General features: G+C 44.5%; 1 protein-coding gene across 2 annotated transcripts in view; it reads left to right on the top strand.

Annotated features, from left to right (window-relative positions):
* Positions 1 to 26,848, top strand: part of ssp3 (short spindle 3) — a 249,820-nt gene that overhangs the window by 69,706 nt on the left and 153,266 nt on the right. For both annotated transcript variants that reach the window (XM_065424845.1, XM_065424929.2), the window contains exons 15-21: positions 4,355 to 4,436; positions 10,651 to 10,806; positions 11,934 to 12,035; positions 12,883 to 13,013; positions 15,792 to 15,857; positions 21,316 to 21,555; positions 25,980 to 26,103. In XM_065424845.1, coding sequence (XP_065280917.1) covers positions 4,355 to 4,436; positions 10,651 to 10,806; positions 11,934 to 12,035; positions 12,883 to 13,013; positions 15,792 to 15,857; positions 21,316 to 21,555; positions 25,980 to 26,103 — 901 coding nt within the window. The remainder of the gene's footprint in view (positions 1 to 4,354; positions 4,437 to 10,650; positions 10,807 to 11,933; positions 12,036 to 12,882; positions 13,014 to 15,791; positions 15,858 to 21,315; positions 21,556 to 25,979; positions 26,104 to 26,848) is intronic.

Below are 26,848 nucleotides of genomic sequence, written 5' to 3'. Positions count from 1 at the left end.
CAAATATTTTTAGTGGTTTTAATAAGCATTTCAAAGCACTATCAATTAAGCTAAATCTGAAGCAATGTCTGCTAAGCTATCCATCAAGGAGTGAGCATATGCTGTAACACATTCTTTGCAGAAACTAATTTCTATTGTTCGTGAGGTGCGACTGGTGCCTAGGCAAGTAGAAGTGAATAGGTGTGCACTGGCAAGCATATATCGAGTTTAGGTTTCACTGTCTATTAGTGTGTCCACACTGCTGCGGCTGCTTCTGAAATTTTCTTTTGTGGAGTCACAGTTTTACTGCAACACCTGTTAAGTGCTTGAAATTGGGTTTGATTTGTCCATCCATTAATTTGTCCATTTGCTTCTTTTCCATTTGTTTATTTGTTCATTTGTCCATTTGCTTTGTCCATTCATACTATTAAGCTGAAGACGGCTGTTGTCATCGACAGCAGGTAACATTTTTGTCATCATAAGGTCACCTCGTCAACCCCAGCTTCACCATCACCGTAGGGCAAAGAAAAAGAAAACTTGTCCAAAACTGCCACCAGTGCAATTCAAACCCATGTTTCTGGAGTAGTGTGCAAATGGGAGTTCGCCACTCTAACCACCATGCTATCGTGCAACAACAATGTTCGTCAATTACAGCAAGGTTTTGTGCTCCACACTAACTCTTAGAGCAGCGGCCTGTGCATGTATTTCAGAGGTCAAATAAGCAGTACTGTAGTGGATGAGGATGATGTTATATGCATCTCATAGAAATTGTTGTTGACAGGATGGTGGTATGTTTATGTGAAATTCCTCATTGTCATGCTTGTGAAAACAGCATCGATAGCACAAAGGAGACATGCATGACAATGATGATTAGCCTCAAACATGGCACATACCTACTAAAGAGCATGTGCCCAGGATCAGGTGGTTGGTGGAAATAAATGAATAAAGCCTTGACAGCATCAGTATCAACAAGTATGCCACAGTGATAACACCACATAGTTTGCACGAAGCTCACAGGATTCACAGCTGCCAAGTGCTGCGTACAGCAAATCTACTGGGAAAAAACATTAGCTGAAATCTCGTAGGTGGCACTGCATAATTTTTCTCGTGACATTAATTTCAGGCAGGGCCCTCAAAACGACTCTTGGAGCTCGAAGCGCAAGGAACCTTTAACACAGCAACTTACTCATCCTCAAGATTTATTTCCACAAACAGTTTCAAGAGATGTACTTTAGAAGAGTTAACTGCTGGGCTAGTTGGTGATCTTGCATACTGAAAAGATTTTGCGCCAAAGAACAACACACACACGTGGTGGTGTCGTTGTGTAAGACATGGTGTAAGGAAACTATATTTAGAGGTCATTTCAAATGCTTAAACATCAGCCAAGTAACTTCGATGCCCTACTGAATTATAGAAACAGAAAATATAATTGTTTTACACAAGTTCTTGAAACTTAATGGACTGACTGCAACACAACCTCACCATAGTAACACGAAAAAAAGAAAATAAACATGATTTAGCAAGATTGTCTTAATCAAGCATATTCAAATAGTAAAATGTTGAACCACCTTGAACAAAGGAAAAAATATATATATATGATAGGTTTTTGCCCAACAGCTGCGAAGAAACGGCTTCGTAAAGTTGTAGATTTCAACTAAATAAATCAAGGCTCCATAGAGATGGGAAATCTTAGTCAATCTCTCTCTATCCATGCACATATTTCCAACTCCACAGCACACATTACTATATACCATCGAGAAAGGAAGCTGTATGCACTGCAAAGAAAATAAAGCCACAACTTATTTATGCAATGAACTCTTTTCTTTCTGTAATATACAACATTTATAATTATTATTTAAATATTAAGTATCCTTCAAACTTTTTCAAGTTCAGTGGAGATTTAGCGCTAAATGCGATAGAAATGTGTAAGGCATTATGTCACAGCTCTTTGAAGCCCCGGATTCATGATTTAAACCATGTTCACCACATTTCAAAGTGTTTTTCAGGAGCTCGCACGGTGGTCCGAAGCAGACCATTGTCTATTGTAATATGTATGTATGTATGTGTGCGTGCGTGCGTGCAAGTGCGTGTGCGTGCGTGCGTGCGTGTGTGTGTGTGTGTGTGTGTGTGTGTGTGTGTGTGTGTGTGTGTGTGTGTGTGTGTGTGTGTGTGTGTGTGCGCGCGCGCGCATGCACGCTTGTGAACAGAGAGAGAGAGAACTTGAGTGATGCTCTAAGGTAAACAGAACAACTATTTAACTTCAACGGTTTCAATCAGGGGACAGGTCTTTTTCAGGGTTTACAAAAATGTGTCACTTTGTCACTGATATTGACAGCGGAAAGAGTGCTTGGCCATTCTTTTACAAGAGATGCATCAAACTGAAGAGGAACAGTGGTGACAGTGATTGACTTTTTCTAGGCACTTTGGCAGCTTTACAGCAGCCTTATCAGCAACGAAGTAGGGCAAGAGGAAGGCAGCTTTACATGCTTGTAAAGCATGGAGGTTGGTGGGAGAGAAAAGTCATAAATTCGAGAAGAGAGAGAGGGATGGGGAGTAGTGGTAGCTAGGCTCCCATTGTAATGAGGCTGGCAGGGAGAAAATAGTCGCTGCGCAGTGCCAGTGCTTATGACACTAATTTAGCAGGAGAGAGGGCAAGTTGAATAGGCCAGTGGAGAGGGGGAGGCACAATAGAGAAGGAGCCCGGAAGGGAGACAGAGAGGCAGCAACTTGTGGAAAGGAACATATGTCACAATACACGTAGACAAAGGCTCAGCCTGTTCCAGTTATCTTTATGGTACAGCTAAGGTGCAGAAGAACGAAAAAAAAGAGAGGGTATAGGGTGGTTCGGAAGTGAGGAAGTCTTTGGGATTACAGTTTTAGGAAACCAAATTAGGGAGCCTCCATGTAGGGAGCCTCCTGTTTTTGAATGTTTACTGGACAATTGGACATCATGTCATCTTGCGTGGATTCCTAGCAGGGGAAATAAATAAATCACTCAGAATGCCGACTTGAGTAGCATGGTGAAGGAAACTGGATTTGTTAAATTTACGCTCACCCCGTGAGATGCACACGGAAGAAACGGCAAGCGGCAGCCAGTGTCTCGAGTTTTCGAGTAGATAACAATGTATCCGCCTTCCCCTCTTTCACTGCATATGCTGTAGGCACGTCAGCCACCCCAGATTCTCATTGTTTAGTGTGCATTCCAGATTTATGGATGAAAAAATATTCTCTCTGCTCACGTGCATAGGTGTGTTGGAAACCAAATTGCAAGAGCAAAGTGCTCACACGTTAAAGGAGTGACCAGGCAATCGAACATGCCTGAAGAAAAGTAAATATGGGAGACTTTTCCCATGCACACAGTGGTTGTTGAACTGCAGGCAAAAGTCAGTCTGTTTACCCTGTATATTCCTTTTTACACACCTCATGTAAAATTTTGTACACAATATTACTGGAAGTAAGATTGTTATTATTCACCCGCCGTGGTTGCTCAGTGGCTATGGTGTTGGGCTGCTGAGCACGAGGTCGCGGGATCGAATCCCGGCCACGGCGGCCGCATTTCGATGGGGGCGAAATGCGAAAACACCCGTGTGCTTATATTTAGGTGCACGTTAAAGAACCCCAGGTGGTCAAAATTTCCGGAGTCCTCCACTACGGCGTGCCTCATAATCAGAAAGTGGTTTTGGCACGTAAAACCCCAAATATTATTATTAAGATTGTTATTAGATTGTTATTATTATTGTCATTATCATGATTGTTATTATCCTGATTGTTATTAATTTCATGTACAAAGACCTAATTGGATGCTTCACCTGTGTCTGTTATGTGACGACAAACCTTGCTGTGAGGCTCTCCACACAGTTGACAACCCTTGGGAACATTATGCTTCTGTATTCTCGCCCTGACGAACAAATGCCTCAATGTTTTTTTTTTTTTTCTACTACGCGAGGTGGCTGCTGGAAGTTAGTAGCGAGTCAGCTGCTCTGTTTTATGATGTTAAAGTGGCAGTTGAGAATGGCATTGACCTGTAAAGCACTGACAGTGCATGTGAGGACCAAGTTCGGATCAGTTTGGGTATTGCTTTTGTTCACCATTTCTCCCATTATATGTGCCTCGTGGACTTCTGTCATGCCTGCTCCCTATGTTTAGGCCACTTAGCAAACTCTGATAGCAACAACCAATAACGCAGCCCCTAACCATCTGTTGTCAGAAAAACTTGCATCCTGCTGATGGCTGAAACATTTCCTCGAGTCACATTCAACTACTAATGCGTGTTTTGCTCTTCCCATTATTCATCGAGCTATTTTTCTTTTTTCATATGTGGCTACATCACTATTTGGTGGAAATGTTTTCTTTCATCTGGCCTTTATCTCTACAGAGAGAGGGAGCAACGTCTCACTGCCGTCAATGCAGCACAACTGGCTGCGACTGAAGAACTTCAGAAAAAGATCCAGCTAAAGGTAAACAGGACGTTTGCTCATCTGTAAATATCTAAACCTATAAAACCGATTTTTGCGTTATGGTTTAAAGCAGACACTTCTGAAAGAATGTCTTTATCACTGTGATGCCCTATTAGAAAAATATCTACAGGGCTGCAAAAGACATTCGTTGCCTAAAGGTAAGCTTGATTTAATGAAGTATAACTTCATAACTTATTGCTGGAAAATTTGACAAGTAAAACAGTTTGTTAGATGACACTTGCCATGTATTAGAAGTGCAAATTCTTTTATATTTTTTCATATTACTCCTCTGTCTGATGCATCATCAATGAGCACCTTTAAATAAAAATTCAACAGAAATTAGGGTAACATTGAATTTCTTGAAATTATAGATTGTCATGTCATGTATACCGTTTATACTCATGTATAAGTCGTCTTCGTGTATAGCCCGCACCCCCCACTTCCAGACCCCAAAATTTGAAAAAAAAAAAGCGTACTAAAAACGCATCTAGTCCCTGTCAAAAATGGGGGGTAATGTATGTGCACTCTCTGAACCAGAGGGGATGGGGCGACAACAAACTCACCCCACGTGCATTTATGTATGGTTCTACTGCTGACCGGCGATATGCTCCATGCCTGATCGACTCTGGACCAGAGGCATGAGACTGGAGGCGACGTAAAAACACACGCTCAATTTAATATTAATAAAATAAAATCAGGCAGAGACATGATGAAAAAATAGAATAAACAAACTGAAAGCAGCCGGTGCCAAGCTTTGCAGAAGGCGTGCAGGTCACACACAACACACACTCTGAAGTGACGCGTGATGCAAAGCCCACCACGCGGGAATTTTTAACACGCGCGAAATAAGCAAAAAATATGTGACACAAGTGAAAAATACACCTGGCAATAAACGCGGCAACACTACACTAACGGAGCATACAAAAATGAATACGCAATGAATAACTAAAGATGGAATGCGATTAAAAAGAAAGAGTCCGGCGGAAATTCTGAGAGCTGGTTGGAACATGAGGCTTATCTGTGGCGTGTTCGCCAAGATCCCTATCTGAAGAGCGTCCGGCTGCTGGTACTTCGTTGCTGAAGATCTTGATGGACTCGCATCGTTTGTCGATCTATTGGCGAAGACTTCAGCCTGGGGGGTTTCAGCCTGCTGACCACATCTTCAGCTGTCTCTCTGTGCCCGACCATGCTGCTCCCTCTTCCAAACCACTCTCCCCGGTCGCCGAGGTGGTTTCCTCGTCCCTCGTCACACTCCGGCGACCCATGTGACCAACCGGTCTGGCGAGCTCAGGAACAATAGGGAGCTTGCCCCCCTACCACCGTGTAAGCGGCGCTGCGGCTGTGGCGACAATGGCGGCCTTGTTGAGATGGACGTGGGCGCACACTTTGTGACAGTCCCCCAAAGAGCTACAAAATGGTGCCAGTGAGTTTTTACAGCTCACCGCATACTATTATCATTATCGTTGCATGTCGACCTGACAGACCGAGTGAAAGCTTGGCTGGCCAACTGCCAAACGGTCTTGGTCATGATTCCTCGTGGCTTGACAGGTGTGCTGCAACCACTTGATATTTCCGTAAACCGGTCATTCAAAACGGTATTTTGGCGGTGCTATGTCTAGTGAATGGTCGCGGGCAACTACGAAGCATCTTTGACAGGGCAACTGAACATAGCGTCTCTTCAGCAAGTGTGCAGTTAGATTCTGGTTGCGTGGCATTCCATGTCAGTGGACACCATGGCAAAGAGCTTCTGAATAATGGGGATATCAAGCGCCTTGGACTGCACAGAGGATGACCAGCTTTGGGAGTGCGCTCATGAGCTGAGCTCGTCTGAGAGTGATTAGCTTGAAAGCGGCGATAAATTGTGAAATAAAATGTAGATATCTGTCACAGATTATCTGATGCAGTAGTAACAATGGCACTACAGTGTGTAAATGTGTAGCTATAGGCCTGATTTGTGTATAACCCGCACCTGAGAAAATTTGACTAGAAAAGGTGTGGCTTATGCACAAGTATATACGGTACAAAGCGAGCTGCTTAGCAAATGTGGTTGTATGCATGCTAACTTGAGCAGCGTTATTAGTGAGGTTAAATATCTTCAACATTGAGGCGAATCATGGCAATACTAAGAGGTTTGGAATGTCTATATTGTTACACACGTGTGGTGTTTGATTGTTTGAACAAGGCGTGTGGGCACGATCACTCGAGAAAAGAGGAAGAAGAACGAACTGGACTCGCGCTGTGAATCTAACCAGTCGGCGCTGCAGCCGCTGTTGTAAATATAACCTGTAAATAGTTGCTCATCTTACTGACTCGTCCTTTGGGTAACATTTTGGTGGAGGGGGATTGTTCCCTGTCCTCGCCATGGAGTTCCTAAGCGGCCACACCGTCGTCTTCTCATTCATGGCTTCCGATGGAACCACCCTGTCGCCACCTACACCTGCGGCGCCAACCACAACGTACGTTACGGTTCCTTGTCTCCGTGATCCTGGGACATTCTCTGCCCAAAATGACGTTGACGTCGACGACTGGCTCAGCAAGTAGGAGCTTGTTCGCCAAAGCTGCCACTGGGACCTTACCATCATGCTTGCCAGTGTGATTTTTTATCTTGACGGGACACCGAGTGTCTGGTTTCGCACCCATGACATTGAGCTTTCCAGCTTGGACATTTTCAAAGAGCAGCTTCGCGACCTATATGGCAACCTCCTGTCAGGTCGCCAACAGGCAGCGCGACAAGAGCTTGCCACTCGTGTCCAGTCATCGACCGAACCGTATGGCTCCTACGTACAGGAAGTGCTCGCGCTTTGCCGGAAAGTCGACGAGTACATGACCGAGGTTGACAAGGTGGGCCATATCCTAAAAGGCATCATGGACGACACCTTCAGTTTGCTCATCTATAACAAAGTTTCTACTATCGATGTCATTGTCAAAGAATGCCGCCGCTTCAAGGTAGCTAAAAGCTGCTGCGTCGTCCCACACTTTTCCCAGCTCCCAATCACCCCTGCCACGTCCTCTTGCTCTGCTCTTACTGTCACACGACCATTTCAAGAGAATGTCACACGTATTGTTCGCCGTGAGATTTAAGCGGCGAGTCCAACCCCCCTTCATCCACGACCCCCTGACGGTACCTTTGACCAAGCGGCTCCCACTATTTACGTTATGCAAGCAGTTGTGCGGAAAGAAATTGCGAACCTTGGCATCCCTACTGCCTGCTCTGTCTCCCGACTTGATTCGGCACCCATTCCCATGTCCACAACCTGTAATGACCAGTATTTCGCTCCCAGGCCATGCAATCATGCTAAATGGCGAACCCCAGACGACAAACTGATCTGCTTCCGCTGCCACCACGTTGGTCATGTATCCCACCACTGCCGCACCACCTGGATGCCATCGTACTGGAGCTCATTCCCTGCTCCTCACCCATACGCCGACGCTCGCCATTATTAATCTTGCCGTCTGTACCCTACTTCCGATGCCCCTGACAGCCGCTCCTCCATGCGATCGCCGTCACCTCAACGCCGTCACTCCCCGTCACCCCAGTCTCGCCGCTTTTCCTCGCCAAACCGACGGATGGAAAACTGGGCCATGCAGCTCTTGGAGGTAGTCCTGCATCACGTTCGTCTTGTCCAAATCCTCCATTGACACTACTCACCAACACGAACCTAATTGAAGTAGACGTAGATGGTGTTCCGTTGACGGCATTAATTGATACTGGAGCCCAACTGTCCATAATGAGCACTAACCTATGTCGTCGCCTCAAAAAAGTTCTGACGCCTACCATCACTCGAGCCGTACGCATCGCCAATGGCACCAATGTTGCCATCAGGGGTATGTGCACTGCTCGCATAGGAATTGCTGGCCACCAAGTTCCAGTCCTATTCACCGTGCTGACCAGTTGCCCTCATGATGTAATCTTCTGGCTCGACTTTTTGACGACGCATTCTGCCCTCATCGACTATGTCAACAGTACGCTGTGCCTCGAGCTTCCTCTTCTTTCAAGCCGTTCGCCCCTAACCACCGAACACCCTCTGCTCTACAGCATTTGTTCGCTTACCTCCAAAAGCCCTAACCTTCATCGAATTGGCCTCAACGGCAACAGTGCCTGATGGCGACTATGTTGTTGCACCTATTCGTGATGTCCTCCTGTCGCGCTACAACTCTGTGCCACACTCTGTCATAACCCTTGCCACTGGTGGGATGTGTGTCCCTGTTATTAATTTTGGCTTGACAAAGCAAGTGTTACCTGAAAGCATAGCGGTGGCCATGCTCCGGTCAGTGACAGACGACCACATCACTGCTTTTGCAGCCGACGTGTCTCCAGATCCTCCTGATTACCCGCAGGATGCTTTGAACCTCGACGGCCCATTACGTCCCATGGTTGCTCCGGACCTCCCACCTGACCAAGCAGCCGCCCTATATCGCCTTTTGCTTTCCTACTATGATATATTTGACACTGACAATCGACCACTTGGTCAGACGTCCCTTGTTAAGCATCGAATAAACACTGGTGATGCTGTTCCCATTCACCGCCTATCGTATCGCGTGTCCACGGCAGAGTGGCAAGTTATTCAGCAGGAAGTAAACAAGATGCTCGCCAGAGGCATTGTTGAGCCCTTGTCAAGTCCTCGGGCGTCACCGGTCAAGCTCATCAAAAAGAAAGGTGGCACTTGGCGTTTCTGCATTGATTACCGCCACCTAAACCAAATTACTAATAAGGACATTTACCCTTTACCACGAATCGACGACGCTCTTGATTGTCTTCATGGTGCCAAATTCTTTTCCTCCATCGACCCTGGATCTGATTACTGGCAGATTTCCGTCGATGAGCAAGACCAAGAAAAGACCACTTTTGTCACTCCAGCTGGCCTCTACCAATTCAAGGTTATGCTGTTCGGTTTATGCAATGCCTCCGCGATGTTTGAACGGATGATCGACTCTTTGCTTCGATGTTTCAAATAATCAACTTGCCTTTGTTACCTCAACGATGTCCTTGTGTTCTCTCCTACATTTGAGACTCACCTTAAGCGCGTCGCAGCTATCCTTGACGTTTTCTGCAAGGCTGGGCTCAAATTAAACTCATCAAAGTGCCACTTCGGGCGCCGACAGATTACAGTGCTAGGCAATCTTGTCAATGCTTCCAGAGTACAGCCTGACCTGGAGGAGGTTCGAGCAGTAACGGCTTTTCCTGTACCTCAGTCTGTCAAAGATGTCCGGAGTTTTGTGGGGCTCTGTTTTTATTTCCGACGGTTCGTGAAAGATTTTGCAGCAATCGCTCGACCACTCACTGAACTTCTGAAGAAAGACGTGCCTTTTACGTAGGGTTCCCCTCAGGCTGCCACATTTTCACGTCTTATCACAATTCTCAGCAATCCACTGCTTGGCCCACTTTGACCCGTCTGCGCCTACAGAAGTCCGATCCGATGCCAGTGATTATGGGATCGACACCGTCTTATCGCAATGCCAACACGGACACGACTGCATTATAGCCTACGCTAGCCAGCTCCTGACAACTGCAGAGTGCAACTATTTCATTGCGATGACAGGGTCGGTAGTAAGCCCACTTGTGCGCCTGCTTTAGGGACAGTTATCGAGTCCCCGAACATCGCCTGCAGCTTTGTTGAGTGCAGTGGTGGTGATGGTGAGATGTTGCACTTGATTGGCGGGCTTGAGAATGTGATCTTTGGCAAAGGGAACTACCGTACCAAGCAATTCCACATCAGTGATTACTTCAAGTGGTCCTACTAACAGAAAATAATTGTGACACTCTCATGTCACACAGTTTTGCCCTTATTTTTTTTAGTTCCTTCTTTTTGTGTAATTAGAAAATTCACCTAATATGAAAAATTTTAGTCTGGCAGATGTTGAATTAATGAGGTTTTACTGTAGTGTGCCTATTTTTTATATAATGTTTTTCATTTTGTGCAGAAGTGCCTTCCTTTCCTCTATTATTATTTTTAAGGGTAATGGCACCCAGTTACTGCACTAGGAGCCATTTAGTAGAATGCTAACAGTTTACAACTTGTCATGATAATAAATTGGAGCTACTAATATGTTACAAAAGAATTGAGTGACTTCAATGGAGTTGCTGTAAGGGGAACCCTTGAGAGCATGATAAATTGTGATGTTTCTTCCCTCAATATTCTGCTCAATATACTCTTCATAGTAGGCTTGCAAGTGTTGTGAACTTGAAATGCATACTTTTTGTCTATTTAAACAGCAAGAAGAAAGTGCTCGCAGACATGAAGAAAACATTGAGCAGATCAGACAGAAAGCTTTCGAGCTCAGTGTTCGCAAATGCTCTTCGAACAATGATGATGCTCCCCATCATCAGCCTTATGACACAAAGAAGATTTGTTCTCTCTGTAATGTGCTGGTAAGTGTTTTGCTCAATCAAATCAATGAATTGATGCATTGTTCATGTGCTCAATCAGGTTAAGTGAGGTTCAGGTGCTGTTTGTTGATTAAGGCAGAGCAATTTAATTTGATGTGATTTCCTATGAGTGGGGCATTTGGGTGATTGGCAATGAGTTGGAGGATGCACAGTCAATAGTACCTCATGAAACACTCACTAATCAGACATCTCACATCTGCTTGAAAATGAATGGAGCTGAAGACAGCATGCCTCAGTTCAAGTGTGCAGTCTGCATGCTTCTTCAAAGTTTCTTTGCATTGTCCAAGAATTTAACGTTTTTCCTCTTCTTAGTGTCAGATTAGACTCCTAAAAACATGTTATTCAGTACTTTAAGAGAAATTAAGTTAGCAAGCTTTTCCACCCATCTGACATGCCCTAACCAAGATGTTCAAGCTCTCACTAGCACACTGTTACTAGTGAGAGCTTGACCTAGTAGCTAGTTGCAGCAGCTCCCACTAGTGCTACTAGCAAGAGCTTGTCCATCTTGATTAGTGCACGTCAGATGCATCAGAAAGCCTGCTTATGGCATTTCACATGGAGACACGTTTTGATGGCTTGATGGTGCAAGAAACAAAGGGCAGCAGGTATGGTGGCATCAGAGAGCACTTCAATGCCTTATTTGCCATTCTAGCCAAAGGTTTGGCATTCTGCTTAGGTCAGGTGAGATGTGTGGTGAAACACACTTGCTGATTTTTCATATTACCTGCTCAATGTGATTGTGTAAGGCAGGTACAGAGTGACTGGATTCTGTTGATGTTTTATATATATAGGGCTTACCTGTGCATTAGTTGCAGTGTGTGCCAGGGGTGGGGACAACACAATTTGTCTCCAGAAATTGTCTCGGGTGCACCGCTAATTCATCTCTGTATTGAACTTTCAGTGTCATAAATGGGAATGATGTCAGATGATTTTTGCATCACATGAAACTGTACTATAAATGAGAGGCCCTTTGACTTTGTGAATATATTGGATTCGAGCATTTAATAACTGCCACAATTCAGCAGCTTGATTGGGATTCTTATGTTCTTATATATTTAGTACTTACTGGTCTTGGCAATGTTGATTTGTTAATGAAATTTACTTTGCAGATTGGATCAGAGGTATACCTGCTCAGCCACCTGAGGGGCAAGAAACATCAGGAAGCAATTCATGAAAAGTATCAGGAAGTGGCTCCTTCTACTGAAAAACTGGTGAGTTTGCGAACTGAACTAATGCAAACGTTCATTAACACAGCATGTGTGCTTGAGAGCAATTGCTATTATTAATATTTCGGGGTGTCATGTACACCTCATGGTGTTGTGCTGCTCGAGGTCTTGGGATCAAATTCTGCCGGCGGCAGTCGCATTTTAATGGGGGCGAAGTGCAACAACGCCCATGTTTTGTGCATTGTGTGCATGTTGGGAAAATGTCAAAATTAAACCGAAGTCTCCCCCTCTGTGACGTGCCTCAGAATCAGATTGTGGTTTTGGGATGTAAAACCCCAGGAGTAATTTTTTTTTTCTATACACACCTCTTCCACTGTGCAAGGTGCCTATCATGTGAACCATTTCCAAAACATGCATGTAGTGCATGTTTGCTTGAGACGATACTTGCAACACTTATATCTATATTAGAGATAGAAAAAAGAAATCTAGAAAGAAATTCAATTAAACAAAACGAAGTTACTGTGTTAATGGGAACATACTTACTGATACATTAGAAGAAAACCATTAACATATTGAAGAACTTGAATGAATTCCCAGCCCCCTTGGAGTTCCAATTGAGTAGATTTTGCTATGCAGTCATGATGCCGCATTTCTGAAGATATTAGAAAATCACTTTTTGTCATTTCCTTGTATATATAAAGGGTTAGAGACCAGGTGGTCAAAACTTCCTTGGTTGCCTCTGCCACAGTATCCCTCATATAGCCCCTATGCTCTTTTGCAATACTAAATCTCATCATTCATTTACTTGCTTTTCACATTATGTTTGTGTGTGCAAATGCTTATTGATGTTAAATGGAAATGTGGTAAAAACAGGCCTTCCTTTCTTTTCTAGGAATCGTACAACTTGAAGCACATTGTCGATGCCCCAGCTGACCAACTCGATCCCAGCATAGCCCTGGACAGAGAACGGCAGAAAGCTCACCGGAAGCGCTGCAAGAAGCTGAGGCACAAGATGACCAGCAGGTTAGCCATGTTTCCTATGCATTACAATATCTGTACTCTAAATTTTGCAGTAGTAGCTGTGTTGGTTTCTTTCAGCCATCGACATGTCTGGAATCCATAGATGGCTGTGCCACAACACTGTTTACATTATGCAGCCTCCATAATTTTTTTGCATACCTGCACAGAGGTTGTCTAAACGTTTGTTCACTACCTGTAACTATTAGTACTAGTAGCGACAATAAATGATTCTGCCATAATATAGTTAACCTAAACATTGCCTTTACCAAAAGACTGGCTTCTGTGTTCAACACTGTACACAGTAACATTACAGCAAAAGTTATTCTGTAGGGTGCCAGTAAACAACTCAGTGGCAATGGGAGTGAAGAACATGATTTTAATAGGCAAACATGCACCCTCTTTTGGAAGTAATGTGACTCCATCAAAATAAAAGGGTATGCTCATTTTAAAGGAACGTGTTCACCAGTGTGCTTTGCTAAAAGAAAAAAAAAGAAAGAAAGCTATGAAATGGGTTTCTTATTGTTCTGTATAGCGCGCTTGTCTTATTCTTGCACGGATTCTCGATTTTGTCTAAATGCAGTCAAATTAAAGGAAGACTCTAATAAAATATATGTTCAGTGATTGGAGGTTGACTTCATTTTGACATTGCAGGGTCAACAGGGACATTAATCTGTCTACACTGTATAGTACCGTGTTTACTCGAATCTAGGCCGACTCCCATTCTAAGCCGACCCTCCCCAAAGTCCGAAGCCAGAAAAAAAAACAAAAAAAACTTCGAATGTAAACCGAATGAAAAAAAACTCCGTTTCATCGACAGAAAACCCAGCATTTTTATTGCGTAGGCGCACACTCCGTAGGCACGTACATATAAAGTTTATTTGTCATCGTCATTGTCGTCGTCATCGTCGCTGTCCTCTTTGTTGCTGAGTTACATCCCAGAGGACATCATCCTCGCTTCCGTCCATCGCGTTTGAAATACAACACTTTTTGAAAGCTTTAATGTTTGTTTCATCTGGAATTTCATTCCACGCCACAGCGATCCAGTTGGCCAGTCTGGCGAAGCGAAGCACGCTTAATGCGTGCTTCATGCCCGGTTGGATGAGCTGATGTTCTTCCGACGTAAGCCTGTCGGTATAGTGCTTCTGAAGCCTATCTTTAAGGGGCTTATTAATGGCGACGTCAAGCGGTTGGAGTTAGCTATTCATGCCAACAGGGATTATGGCAATGTCTGTCCCAGCACGTGGTCTTCATGCTGTCAGTCAGATGGCCGCAGTAGGAATCGAGGACTAGAAGTGACTGCTTGCACAGTGCGGCCTTTGGACGGTGTTTCCAAACCGTTTTCACCCAGTCCTCCGTCAAGCCGCTGGACATACAACCTTTGTCGTGAACGCGCACAACATTTCTGGGAAACTTTTCGCCCGCTGGTAGAGTCTTGCACTTGAATATTATGTATAGGGGGTGTTTTCGTCCATCGACGGTGCAGCACAACGTTACTGTCATTCGCTGCTTTTCGTCACCCGCCGTCCTAAGTCTGACATCCTTCGCACCCTTTTTGTTCACAGTGTGTGCCATTGGCATGTCGAACAACACTGGGGTCTGGTCAGCGTTTGCAATTTGCCCCAGTTGGTAGCCCTTTTCCAGCTGTTTGACCATCACATAGCACTGAAACTTGACAAGCTTCTCCTCGAAGTCAGCGGGCAGCTTCTGACACACGGCAGTCCGTCGTCTCAGGCTGAACCCGAACCGTTCCATAAAGCGTGTTGCCCAGCCCCTGCTTGCTTTAAAATTGGCTCGTGCGACACCCTTCACGTTGGCAACTTCTCTGGCTTTCGCCTGGATAATCTCTGTCGTCACAGGCGCTCCCGCTTCCCTTTGTTTCGTGATAAAATCGGCAACAACTTCTTCCACCTCATGGTGTCGGCCCATTTTCGGTCCAGTGAACGCTAAGCGGATTGCTGCACAGCTGAACAGTTTGGTCCATTGTTTGTGCCATCGTCGCACATACTTTTTGTGCACGCCGAACTCGTACTGCGCTCGCAGGTTTGAAGTTTTCTCCGCATGCAAAACGACCTTTTGCTTAAAGGCCGCACTGTAGTGGCACCGCTTGGTTGGTGCCATCGCTTCTCAAGCATAGGTGGCGCAGGCATTTCGCGAGCACATGGTTAAGGCGCGACACTTCCAAAACTCAACCAACATGACTGCACTGAACGATCGCTTTCAGAAAGCTGCCAACTCCGTGCCCGCGCCACACGGGAGGAAGAGAGAAGGGGGTGTAAAAGTGCATGGCAATCGCCGGCACTGTAATCATGTGACACAATCCACCCTTGCCGGCTAAATTCCCTATATAAGAAAAGTACTGCCATCTACTGTCTCCTCCGCTGTCTCCTCTCCTCGCCTGCACATGGCAGCCTGAGATCGGTGCATGGCGAGCCGTCATGCCACTAGCGCGGCCGGGCCTTTAGCAGTCAAACCATGGCACTTGAATCTAAGCCGACCCTCCAACTTTCACACATCGTTTTCTCGAAAAAAACATCGGCCTAGGTTCGAGTAAATACGGTAGTTACATAAGCTAATGCCAAAGATGCAAAGATGAATAATATGTGTGGCATTGTTCTAAGGCAATTTACTTTGCTCCTTTACTACTAACCTAGTTCTTTCTGTTTATGGAGAACCATTCTTCTAGCTAGTCTGTTTTGGCTAGCTTTAGGGATTATGAACATATTAGCAAGATCTATAATGTATTTTTATGGTAGGATGATATGTTTTGATTACATGTTGCAGGGGGAAGCTTTATGAGAAGGCCTTTGCAGAGAAGCCAAAGGTCATGGAACCGAAGAGCAAATTTAGGTAAGACGGCTAATTTATGTAGAACCCGTGGCTGCATAACATGGGCCGGGAGGAGGCTTAGGTTGGTGTGACTGCACTGTGCAGGCCTAAGTTATTCTGACCACTTGTCCCTTATCAATGCAAAACATGACTTCTGGGGACACTTATTTTGGCGTGACTTAGTGTGCTGCTTGGAAGCTCACTCCAGTCACTCAATCTCATCACATTGCACTGAAGAACTGGTGCGGTGGGAACATGGTGCTGATAAATAGTGTGCCAGTCCTTCCGTTGCATCTGTTTTCCACTGCTTTAGGTAGTCTACGTGCACTGTGTCATTCCTGAGAGTGACTGAGAATGCACGTGGAATGTTAACCAGGTGCACAATTAGCTGGACCGTAGCAAAGGCTGCCTGTGCTCTCTGATTTCAGTGTGCATTGTCTTCTAATACTGGTCACTAAAATATGCAGTCAGGGCCACCTTACTGCATTGTCAAGTTTCAGTGCAGGTGGTAGTGTGTTGTGTTGTGGAAAACGTTCTACTGTTTTTTTTGTGTGTGTGTGGTAAGTGCATGACCTAGAGACTGTGTAATCTTGCTTGGATACAAATTACCAACATTTGTCTTGAAGGTCCACTTCATTACATTTTTACGTTATGTAATATGTTCATTTTCTTATCTGTCAGGAGAATTTCAGCCAGGAGACATATTCAGAAGATGTTTCATATAGGTTATTCAAGAAAGTGTTGTATTAAACTAGTGCATGATTTCATTCTTGTGATCCCTTCCAGAGGAAGCCAATGGACAGTGAAATCTAGTCTCATCTTTCTTTATTGTTTCTACATTTCATTTAAAGAAGCAGTTTAGTTCTGCTACACTTTCCTTGGCTTCAGTGTCTGGTAACTCTATGTTGTTTTGACCAGACTTGTACATATCTTGTGTGGATCGAGGTATGACCCGGTGCCTTTGCACAGGCATTCACCTTTTCTGTCATCCCTACGCCTCACCCTTTCTACTCGCGATCGTTGTCGGCGGTGGCACCTCACCAGTGATGGTTTGCGGTGGGGGCGCTCGCATCGCGGCGAAGCCGCTGACGGCTTCATGCAGCATAGAGCGGGTCTTCTCTCTGGGAATAGCACTAAGGTACATGCTTTCCTCTCGTTTGTTGGCCCCTTTGTGTCTCAAATTTGAGCTCACTTATGGTGCCTTTGGCTGCACGGCGAGTGCGCACTTTGTGTTGATCCTTTCCGGATGCTAAGCAGAAGAGCGGTGCCTAGCACTTGCGCGTGGTTGAATTGCTCAAAGCTGCACTTATCGGAAGCCCAAGCTGAAGGGGATTGCCCAAGCTATTGAGAGTTGGCCCATTGGTTATTGCGATAGCAAGCAGCATAGCCGCGAGGACTTTTCCTAGCGGCGTCGTGTTGCAGGAGCCTTTGCTCTTGCATCAATGTACTATAGGTGCTCCTATCTGTATTTCTGCCCATGGCGTGAGAGCCCTTTGGATCCCGTAAACCCCAGGGGCTGGGCGTTTGTGCAGTGTTGGGTTCTGCCGAAGACAGTAAACGGTTTCCACTAACTCAGGGCAATACTGTTTCTCTTGCGTGCGTAGTTCTGCGTGGTAGCCCCTTTGCAACCTGAGCGTGCCGCTGCATGCTAGGCAATGATGACACAGCCCTGTGGCTTGCTAAGCTCGAAGCCATGGTGGTTGGTACTCCTGTGAGGCCCTACCTCGAAGTACACAGGCAAATTTCTTAGTTGCCTAAACACAAGCATGCTGGAAGCTGCGCATACACAAACTTGTTTCACTAAATGGTTACGTCCCCCACACCTTGTTTGCTCAGATTTGTTTCATGAAATAGTTCATCTTCCTCATCTTCTTTCTCTAAATTGCTGCCTAGTTTTTCTTTTCGCCATTGTTGCCTCCCCACACATGCACAAATACGTGTTGTCTCTTTGGTAGCGGAGGCATAAAATCTTCTGCTAGAGAGGTTTCTGCCTCATGATGAGTACGAGACATTTTACTGAGCATGGTTTTCATGCAGCTCTCAGTAACAAGGTGGAGATCTCTCAAGGGGAGCAGATTATAGGTGAAATTTTGCTGACAGAGCTATGCAGAGGTGCGGCAGCATTAGCTGAGCATAGCTCACAGACAGTCTTGAGCAAATCACTGGAATTTCGCCACTGAAGCTGGGCTGCGCGGTGGGAATGTTTACTGATTGTGTTGCACAAGCATACCTGTTTCTATAAGAAAATTTCACTCACCATGTCGGAAAGACGGCAGTACTTCGTTGTGGCTTAGCAATGTTGAACCTGGTTGAAGCTATTGTGCTGTGGTCGTTAAGCTGTGGTCCCCGAACCTTCTTTTTACAGATTCCCATTTTGACCACCAATCCTGGCTATATAGGGCAGTAATCATCATAGGTAGTAGAACTGTGAGGCTCCATACTTTTCAGTTGTCTTGGTGTCACCATAAGTTACAGGCATAGCTGAAATATATGTTCAGATGCTGGATGTCTCGGTTCAAAAATTTATGACTCCCAGCTTTTACTGGTTGCAGTGCAAAGAATGAGACGGCTAATCAAAAAACCAATAAGCTTTTATACAAGGCACAACGTACCCGTTGGAGACACTATAGTTTCAGCTGCTCATGTGTTGTCTGTGTACGTGTGTGAAAATGAGTCTAAGGGACTCACTCACAGTTGTATTGAAGTACCCTATGCTTCATGAACACTTCCTGCAACATAATGTCACCGAACCATAGAGTACATTTTTGGAGCACCTTTTCAGCATTGGGGAATCCTGTTTTTAAGGAGAACATAGGCAAGCTCTAGGATGAAAACTTTGAAAGACAGCTAATCTTAAACGCCAATAAAGCTTTCTAGCAACAGATCATTTTGCTCTACTTCTGTAATTAGTCCACAAAAAAAATGTACCTTTGAAATATCTTCAAGGTAACGAAATACATTTTGTAAGCATTTAGCACTCCACTCAAATACCTTTTGACAAGTATTTTTTACTCTACTCAAATACTTTTTCACACAACACTTAGTAACTTAAATACATTTTTGAAGTATCTTGTACAAGTCTGGTTGTTGGCAGCAGCTACGTGGGGCGCAAGTGAGCCTGGCTGCTTGAAAGCCATCTGCTGTGGGTACAGTGTCTAGGTGCGCTGAGGGCTGATGGCTTCGTGTATGCTGTTCTTGCCGCTTGGTTCGTGTTGAAGCGAGAGGCAGCATGAAGGGCAATTCACTTGCTGCTGCTGCCTTTCTCCCTCACGCCAGTGTTTTGATAGCGAGTGTTCGTACACTATGCTTGTTAATTTAGTTCGCAAAGGAATATTTACAAGTTGACATGGCTGATAAAACTGGTGTCTTTACTTCGTATAGCTGTCTAATAATTTGCTATTGCATTTGATGCTTCACCTTTGGGGCATGACTGCAATATTTTTTTTTATTATTCAGGGACACATTATAGATGCTTTACCTTACTTGCACAGATACCTTACTCATTTACAGGCCTATTAGGAGGAAGGAATAAAAAACGATAAAGGAACGGTGGTTCCAGTGCCAGGCCATACAGTGCACTTGCAGTGGCAAAGTGAATGGAGAAAGTATTGGAGGCAAAGAAAGTGTCTTCAACTTTGTGTCCTATCATCTTTTCTGTCTTCTTCCAAGATTTTCTTTTTTCCCCCAAGTGCCTCAGAAGCGATTCCTGCCAGAGTAAAAATATTACTTTATCACAATGTCAGTTTTAATTACCTAGAGTGACCAAAGTTTGGTCTGTGGAAGTTGTATCCAGAGTGTTATGGATGAAAGAGTATACCATGTTGAAATGTTCACACTGGCAATGGTACATGACACAGGTAACCTCTGCTGTCTTAACCTATAGTGTCCTCACTCAAGTGTCTTCACTTAATGTAGAGCATTTTTAGGATCACTCCCCAGGTTTCATTGGCCCAGGTTTCTTCCTCAGGCTGGCCTCACCAACAGCCTGAATAATAACTTTTATTGTGATAGCAATTATATGGACACCTCAAGCACGTTGCTGCCATCGGCGTCGCTGTGAGGTTCTGTATAAATTCCAAGCATGAGAACACCATGACTGCATGCCCTACACTCTATGTGTGAGTGAAGGCATGCGAAGGGAGTTGAGGATCTTGGTTCAATCTTGCCCGCGCAAGAAGGACAAAAGTGGGCAGGAAACAAGCCATCTTCCATCGTGCACGAGGCACCCAACATTGCTAGGCACTGGGTGGAGGAGAGAGAGACAGAGAGAAAAGGGAGCGGGGACAGCATTCTGCTCTGGCTGAAGCTGTGCATGTGTCAGCTGTGTGCAGTTGCCCGGTGGTATCTTGAGAGTGATCTGCGTTGGGGGCAGAGTCTAAGTGTGTCGGTGGCTTGTAGCTTGTGTGCTGCATGTTCTCCGCGCTCACTTTTCATTGAAGTAATAGACATCATGAATGTCACTTTGCTCACTGCTGCCGCCACATTTACTCACGCCAGATAGCGAGTTTCCACGGTCATCAAGTCAAATATGTTCATGTTTGCTTGTTTGTGTGTGTGACACCATGCTTGTCAATTTAGTTAGTGTGCCTTTGTTTACAAGTTTATATGGTCGATAAAACTACTATCCTTACTTCGTATAGTGTTCCACTAATGTGCTATTGCAATCGATGCTTCACCTTTCAGGTGAAACTACAGCTTTTTTTTCTTTAAAATTATGTGCTTGATGGTGTGTTTCTTTTGACATGCTATGTGACATAGAAATTTTGGCTCAAATGCAACACCCAGCTTATGGGTATGCATCGGTATGCTTCTGATAACAACTTAGCAAGTCCGAGTGTCAGAAGTGAATAACACACAAGTCAAAATGTTAGAACATTTTATCACATGCGTAGTGTGGCATATGCTTCACATTAGCATAGATTCCTACAGTGTGTAGGATCTGCCTAACTAAAGCAATCTTCTTGTAATTTGTGATTATATTTAGCATTGTTGGCCTACTCTGCAATTTTATATGTTACAAGCAGTCACCTCTAAATGCACACAGTACATTGAGCAACCTGCAGTGCAAGCCAAGGCATATGATGTTCAGTTTAGTGTCCATGGAACAAAGCTCACAAAGAATCTTTGATGGCTTTTTGCAGTCTGGTGGAACATTCACTGGTGGTTGTGTGATCTGTATTACCGACAGAGTCATGTCGTAGTCCATTATCCGAGTTTAATGTCGGCGCGAAGTGCAGGGTCACCTCTGTAGCAATAAAAGGGCTAGGCAATGAGGTGAAGTATATTGAATGTTTTGCTGGAACACTTGTTTCTTTGCGCATTCTTCACCATGTCCCTTTTTCCTCTGCCACCACCTAACAGTGGCTGCTGCAGTTTTAAATGCAGAAGGACATGGCGTACTTTGAGCATCCAAACTCTTATGGAATGACTCTGCAACACTTTTCAAAGTTTACCTTCACTTGCTGCTATTGTGTTTCAGGCTAAGCAAAGCAGTGAAGGAAGTGTCACGATGCTTGAGCAGTCAGGGCCAGGGACCTTGGGATGCTGCCTTGGTGTCCAGCCTGGATCGAGCCTTGGGTGAGTTGGAGCGCACCCTGACGCTGGGAGGTGGCCCAGAGGGAGACACGTTGCGTGCTTTGGGCGGCCTTACCTGCCTCACTGAACTGCTTGGCTGCCTCTTCAAGTCTACTGTTGAATTGCAGCCAGTTGTGCCTCCAAGGTGAGAATTCCTGCATCTTCCCAAAGGGGATGTCTCCCTTGGCTGCACATGTAGTTTCAATAAAAATGTGTCAGCTGCAAATGTCTTGCAACAGGACTCAGCACCCTTAAACAGATTTCAGTGTTGCATGTGCTCTTGTGGGTGCAATTGAGAACCGGAACATGGCACCTAGGTGCTACTTCAGGAAAGTAATACAGTCAAATGTTGACAGTATAACAGAGTTGTACTTTTAGCAAAAAATTTTCTTATATGGCCAATTTCGTTAATTCGAGGTTGTAAAGCTTCAGCAATAAAAATAATTTCATTAATTCTCAAAACATTCATTGCGGCTAGTCCATGTATACCTATTGAACACACTTTTTTCCCGAAACACTGAAGCAAAGGTGAGGGGTGCATTTATTATGTGGGATGAACTTTATGGGAACTTCCTGACGTAGCAAGAAATTAAAAGTAAGATGCTAATGATTTGAAAAATGCATTAAATAACTTACTTTTGACTAAATATATAGGTATACCATTTGCAAACCATAACAGCATTTTTACTGCGCTTCACTTCGCATCAGAATTACTAGACTTGTTGTCCTGATCGCTGGCCACTTCATCGACATCGTGGCTCCACTATGCCTCATCCTCACACCCACTTCCTGTCGTCTGCATTATCACAAGCATCATGTTGAAGCACTGTTTTTCAGCACTGTTGTTTTGACAAGCACGCTGTATGCACCTCTTTCGTCGACTGTATTGCTCATCAGCATGTTGAAATTTATCAGCGTCTGATCAGACTTTCTGTTTCGTGAAAAGATAAACTCTCTGTCCTGCGGCAGGCGTATGATTTGAATTATGGCCCATCGCATGCAGCGAAATCAACGACAAACAGAAAAGTGAGCAAGTGATTTGTAAATTTGACACCATGTCCGACTCCACCCACTTTGCTGACCAAGCACGCCTTCTTCACTTTCGTGCCATGCATGCATTGCGCACTCTCTTATTATATCAGAGTAAAGTTGCTGTAACAGAGAGCAGTTGCGAGTTTCTTGCTTTGTCAAGTCTGCAAGATACCTTTGCACAGGCATTGGCGACAATCATGCGGTAAGAGCAGGCTGGGCGTCATGTGGTCGCTCTTTCCGCATGCTTGCCACCAGTGTTCTGTCGTCAGGGCTTTGACATCAGCTTCTGTATCATCAAACCCACACCCTTGCCAGTGTGCCACCCTGTGGATATGCAACCTAAATGTGTTAGAAATCACAGTTTCATTTGTGATTACAGCACACAGCAGTAAGCATAAAAATTAAGTGTGCTTGTTCTGAACGCATGTGTGACAGTAAAAGATCCTAGTCTCCCCGAAAGACTACAGCATGGCTGTTCGATTGTGGGACTACACAGGATCAAAGCTTGGGGTGCAATTATTATGAGGGGTACAACAAAAATTCAAATTTTCAAGAGTAGTGTTGGAGGCTGTATTTATTACATGAGTGTGTTCATTACGCAACTACATACGGTATCTTGTCAGTTAGCACTTGTAAGCAAATTGCAAGAAGGCTAAGCCATAATGGCACAGCATTGCACGAGCCATAATGGCACGTCGAGTGCAATGCGTTGGCGTGGCTCATGATGTATGAGAATTGCTTGTGTTGCATCGTGAGGAACTCTAAATCTTGCATACCATGGCTGACTACGCTTAGTGCCGGCAGCTGTCATCAGATGGTACCTACAATTTAAAAATGAAAGCAAAAAATATACAGACATTTTTCTTCCTTAAGGAAAAAAAGAAGTTGCCCTTTTGCCCGAAAGGTAAACCATTGAAGACAGTAGCAAAGAGGCATCTGCCTGAAGTAAGGCTCTCAGTTTTGTTGGCCATATAAGTTGCAGTGAACATTAGTGGGCTAATTAAATTAATAAGCATGGTGTTACGAGTGCACAGGCAAACATGAACAGATTTCAGTTGATAATTGCGAACCCTCGCTGTTGTAGTGCTAGCATGATGCAGGGCACAGGCTACGTTGCTTCATTGGAGATGCTCCATGACACACCTCCACTGTAGTCAGTCACAAGTCTTCCCATGTTAGCCTGTATAACCTGCATAACCTGTACCTACAAAACTGAGCTGACTTCCTGCACCAGATCATCACGCACATCGAGCAGAAGGAAGTACAGTTAAACCTCGTTATATCGAAATTTCATCGTATTGAAACTTGGCTTTTTATGCAAATAAGTACAGTCGCCAATCAATTTTTCTGTCAAGGAAAGGGGCCACAGACTGTTCAAATTTTTCAGGCAATCTAAAAAAGCAAACTTGAATGAGAAAACAATTCATTTTAATGAATTTGGAAGTCAGCAACGAATGATACGGTTTCATTCCACATCGTTATCTTCACATCGGCGGTACAAATTAAGAGAAGCCAGTTAAGGTGACTGTTTGGGCATGTTGGTAGGACATAAATGCAGCTTTTTGCACATAGGACAAGGATTAAGGAGAGGCTGAGACACGCGAGTGCAGACTTATATCATTCTTTTAGATTGAAGCAAATGACCATATATATATAGCAGAATCTGTGACACATCCCGTGTGTGCTGCCCGCAGAAAATACTTATCTCTGCGCAAGAAGGATAGCTCCTTGCTAGAAAAGGCGATGGATGGTGCGGTGACACGTAGTATGTCAAACCCATCCATTGCCCCTTTCCTGCAAGGAGCTATCCTTCTTGGGCAGAGATAAGTATTTTATGCGGGTGGCACACACGGGATGTGTCACAGATTCTGCTATATATGCGGTCACTTGCTTCAAAATAAAACAATGTTGTAAGTCTGTGCTCATGTGTCTCAACCTCTCCTTCGTCTTCGTCTTGTGCGCAAAAAGCTGCATTTAGAGAAGCCAGCAACACTTTTGCGTGCACTCTGCACCCGCGGCTGACAGTGTTGCCCCTGCTGTTATGACGCTATCATGAAAAGCGTCAGCAGTGGGGAAACAATGCTTCGTCTGCCTCTCGCTCTAACAGGCCACTGAAACTCAAGATTATTCAATCTCCAATACCAAGTGCGTGGGAAGACCGTCTTGGCATGCCCGCTCTTTGCACATGTGGTGGACTACCTCTAAGGCAGGATGTGTGGCTGTATATGCGTGCAGCCATAGCCGAGATGTGCAGACCTGCTCAGCTTAACTCCCTGCCCCCCGCATCCTCTCACGTGCGCTTGGTCGTGTTACCGTGAGCTCACTCCCCTCGCCCTCTTTCTCTTTGCTCGTGCGGGAATGCGGCACTCATGAAGCCACCATCTTTCTTGTTTCATCCTTGCACACTTTAACTCACACTTAAAGCGCACAGTATGCGGGGTGCGATAGGATCTTATCGCGTTTGGTCTTTATATGGAACTTGATGCAGCTCCATTTCGGCAGTTGCTCTTGCTGCGTGGAGCATCATTTGAGAGGTACGTGTGCAGGCAGCCGCTTGTAATTCAATCATTTCACAATCTGTGTCCACGGAAGTTTCAATTTTGTGTCGGCATTTTTTTTGCAGTGGCAGTGACATTTCATTATATTGAAATCGCCTACAAACACACTTCATTATACTGAGGCTCTAAATACATGGTGTTCTATGGATAAGAGGTTATGTAAAGTAAAATATTTTGTCATATTGAAAATTTCATTATATTGAAGCTCGTTTTATTGAGATTTAACTGTATCATCTTTACGAAAGCAGTTTGTTCTTGCAGGTGTCCAAAAGAGACACAAAAGTTCTTGACTTACGAGCAAGCATGAAGGACCACTAGTGGGAATATAGCATCCAAACGGTTACAAACCATTTAAATAGCATTTCTGCTACATCATAAGACCTGACATAAATGCTTCCTAAGTTTTCAGCCACTAATTTCGCTCTTTGTAGCCCTTCCCTCTCTCCTTCAGAATGGTTGAGATTGCTGCACACTGCACAATCAAGATAGCTTGTGTGACATAAGTGCGGCAGCAGAGCATCTATGAGCCACAAAGGAAAAGAAAGCTAAAAAGCGAGGTGCTGCTGCATATGCAGTGAGGCATATGCCAAGCAGTTGTCTGCATTTCCATGGCTCATCGAGACACAACTGCACTGCATTTCATTCTGTTCGTTGTAATAGAATTGAGCAGGGCACCGGGTCTTTGTAATTAGATGACCCTCTAATAGACATTTTGCTAAACTTTTTGGGTGATGAAACCGTCCTTAGTAGCTGAAAAGCTGCTTTAAATGGGGTTGTTATAAGTGGGCTTGACTGTATTTGCAATAGTCACTTGTAAATGATGTGCAAAACTTCATGAAAATAAATGTTTTCAGCTGGCTGTTTCAATGGGGGTGCCTCCTCGAATGTTGACTGTTAGCTATTATTTGCCAGAGAAGGGGTTCTTGTAGGGAAAGGAGGAAAGGGAATAAAATGTTTGTTCTTTCTTGCGTGCTTTCAGGTGCCTTGTGCGGGCATGTAATGTGCTGAAGATATCATGTGAAAAGAGCCCCACCAATTGTGACTACTTGGTTCTGAGTAATCGTGTTGGCTTCCTGCTTGACATTCTTGTACACCGCCTTAATGTGAGTCGGAGTTATCAATTCTTTTGACTTAATGTGAGATTTGAAATACTATTCTGTTATGAGCTGATGTGATGCTACAGATGTTTATCAAAAGTTGGCAGTGTGAACGGCAAATCCTGAAAACAATCACTGTTGCATTCAAACTGTACAGTAGACCATATTTCTTTTGGCACACATTACTAGCACTATTTCGTAACTGTGTGCACTTAGTATGTGAGATGAGGGAGCAATTTTATAATATATTAAAGATTGCTTCGAATACTATTATGTGACGTGCTTTTTTCAGTCAGGGATATGCAGGGACATGCACCTTTTGCCTAAGGTGTTCAAAAAATGATTTTGTGCTTACCTCTGCACTGCTGTTGCTCAAGTTTTGCACAGATCAAATTTTGGACTCTACATCATTGCAGTGTAACACTTGGCACGGTTAATTGCCTGGTTTTTAAGAAAGAAGTGCAAAGCTGGCTTCGTTTATGGAGATGTAAGCTGCCGCCGTGTTCGTGCAAACATAAACTTGTGTTGCCGCCTGTTTGCATCTGCAGAAAGCAGCCGATCATGGAGGGGTGCCACATGTTCCAGAGGAGCATGACGGCTGATTTCTGCAATTGCTGGCAGGCGGTCAAAGAAGTTTATGCTTGTGCTGTCGCAGTGGCAGCCTGCATCTCCATAAACAAAAGAAACTTAGCACTTTTTTCTTAAACACCAGGGAATTGACCTTGCCAAGTGTTACACTGAATGACATAGA

Source organism: Dermacentor albipictus, chromosome 1 (genome assembly GCF_038994185.2).
Source record: "Dermacentor albipictus isolate Rhodes 1998 colony chromosome 1, USDA_Dalb.pri_finalv2, whole genome shotgun sequence".
NCBI lineage: Eukaryota > Metazoa > Arthropoda > Arachnida > Ixodida > Ixodidae > Dermacentor > Dermacentor albipictus.
The sequence above is the reverse complement of the archived record's forward strand: the minus strand, read 5'-3'. Positions and strand labels throughout refer to the sequence as shown.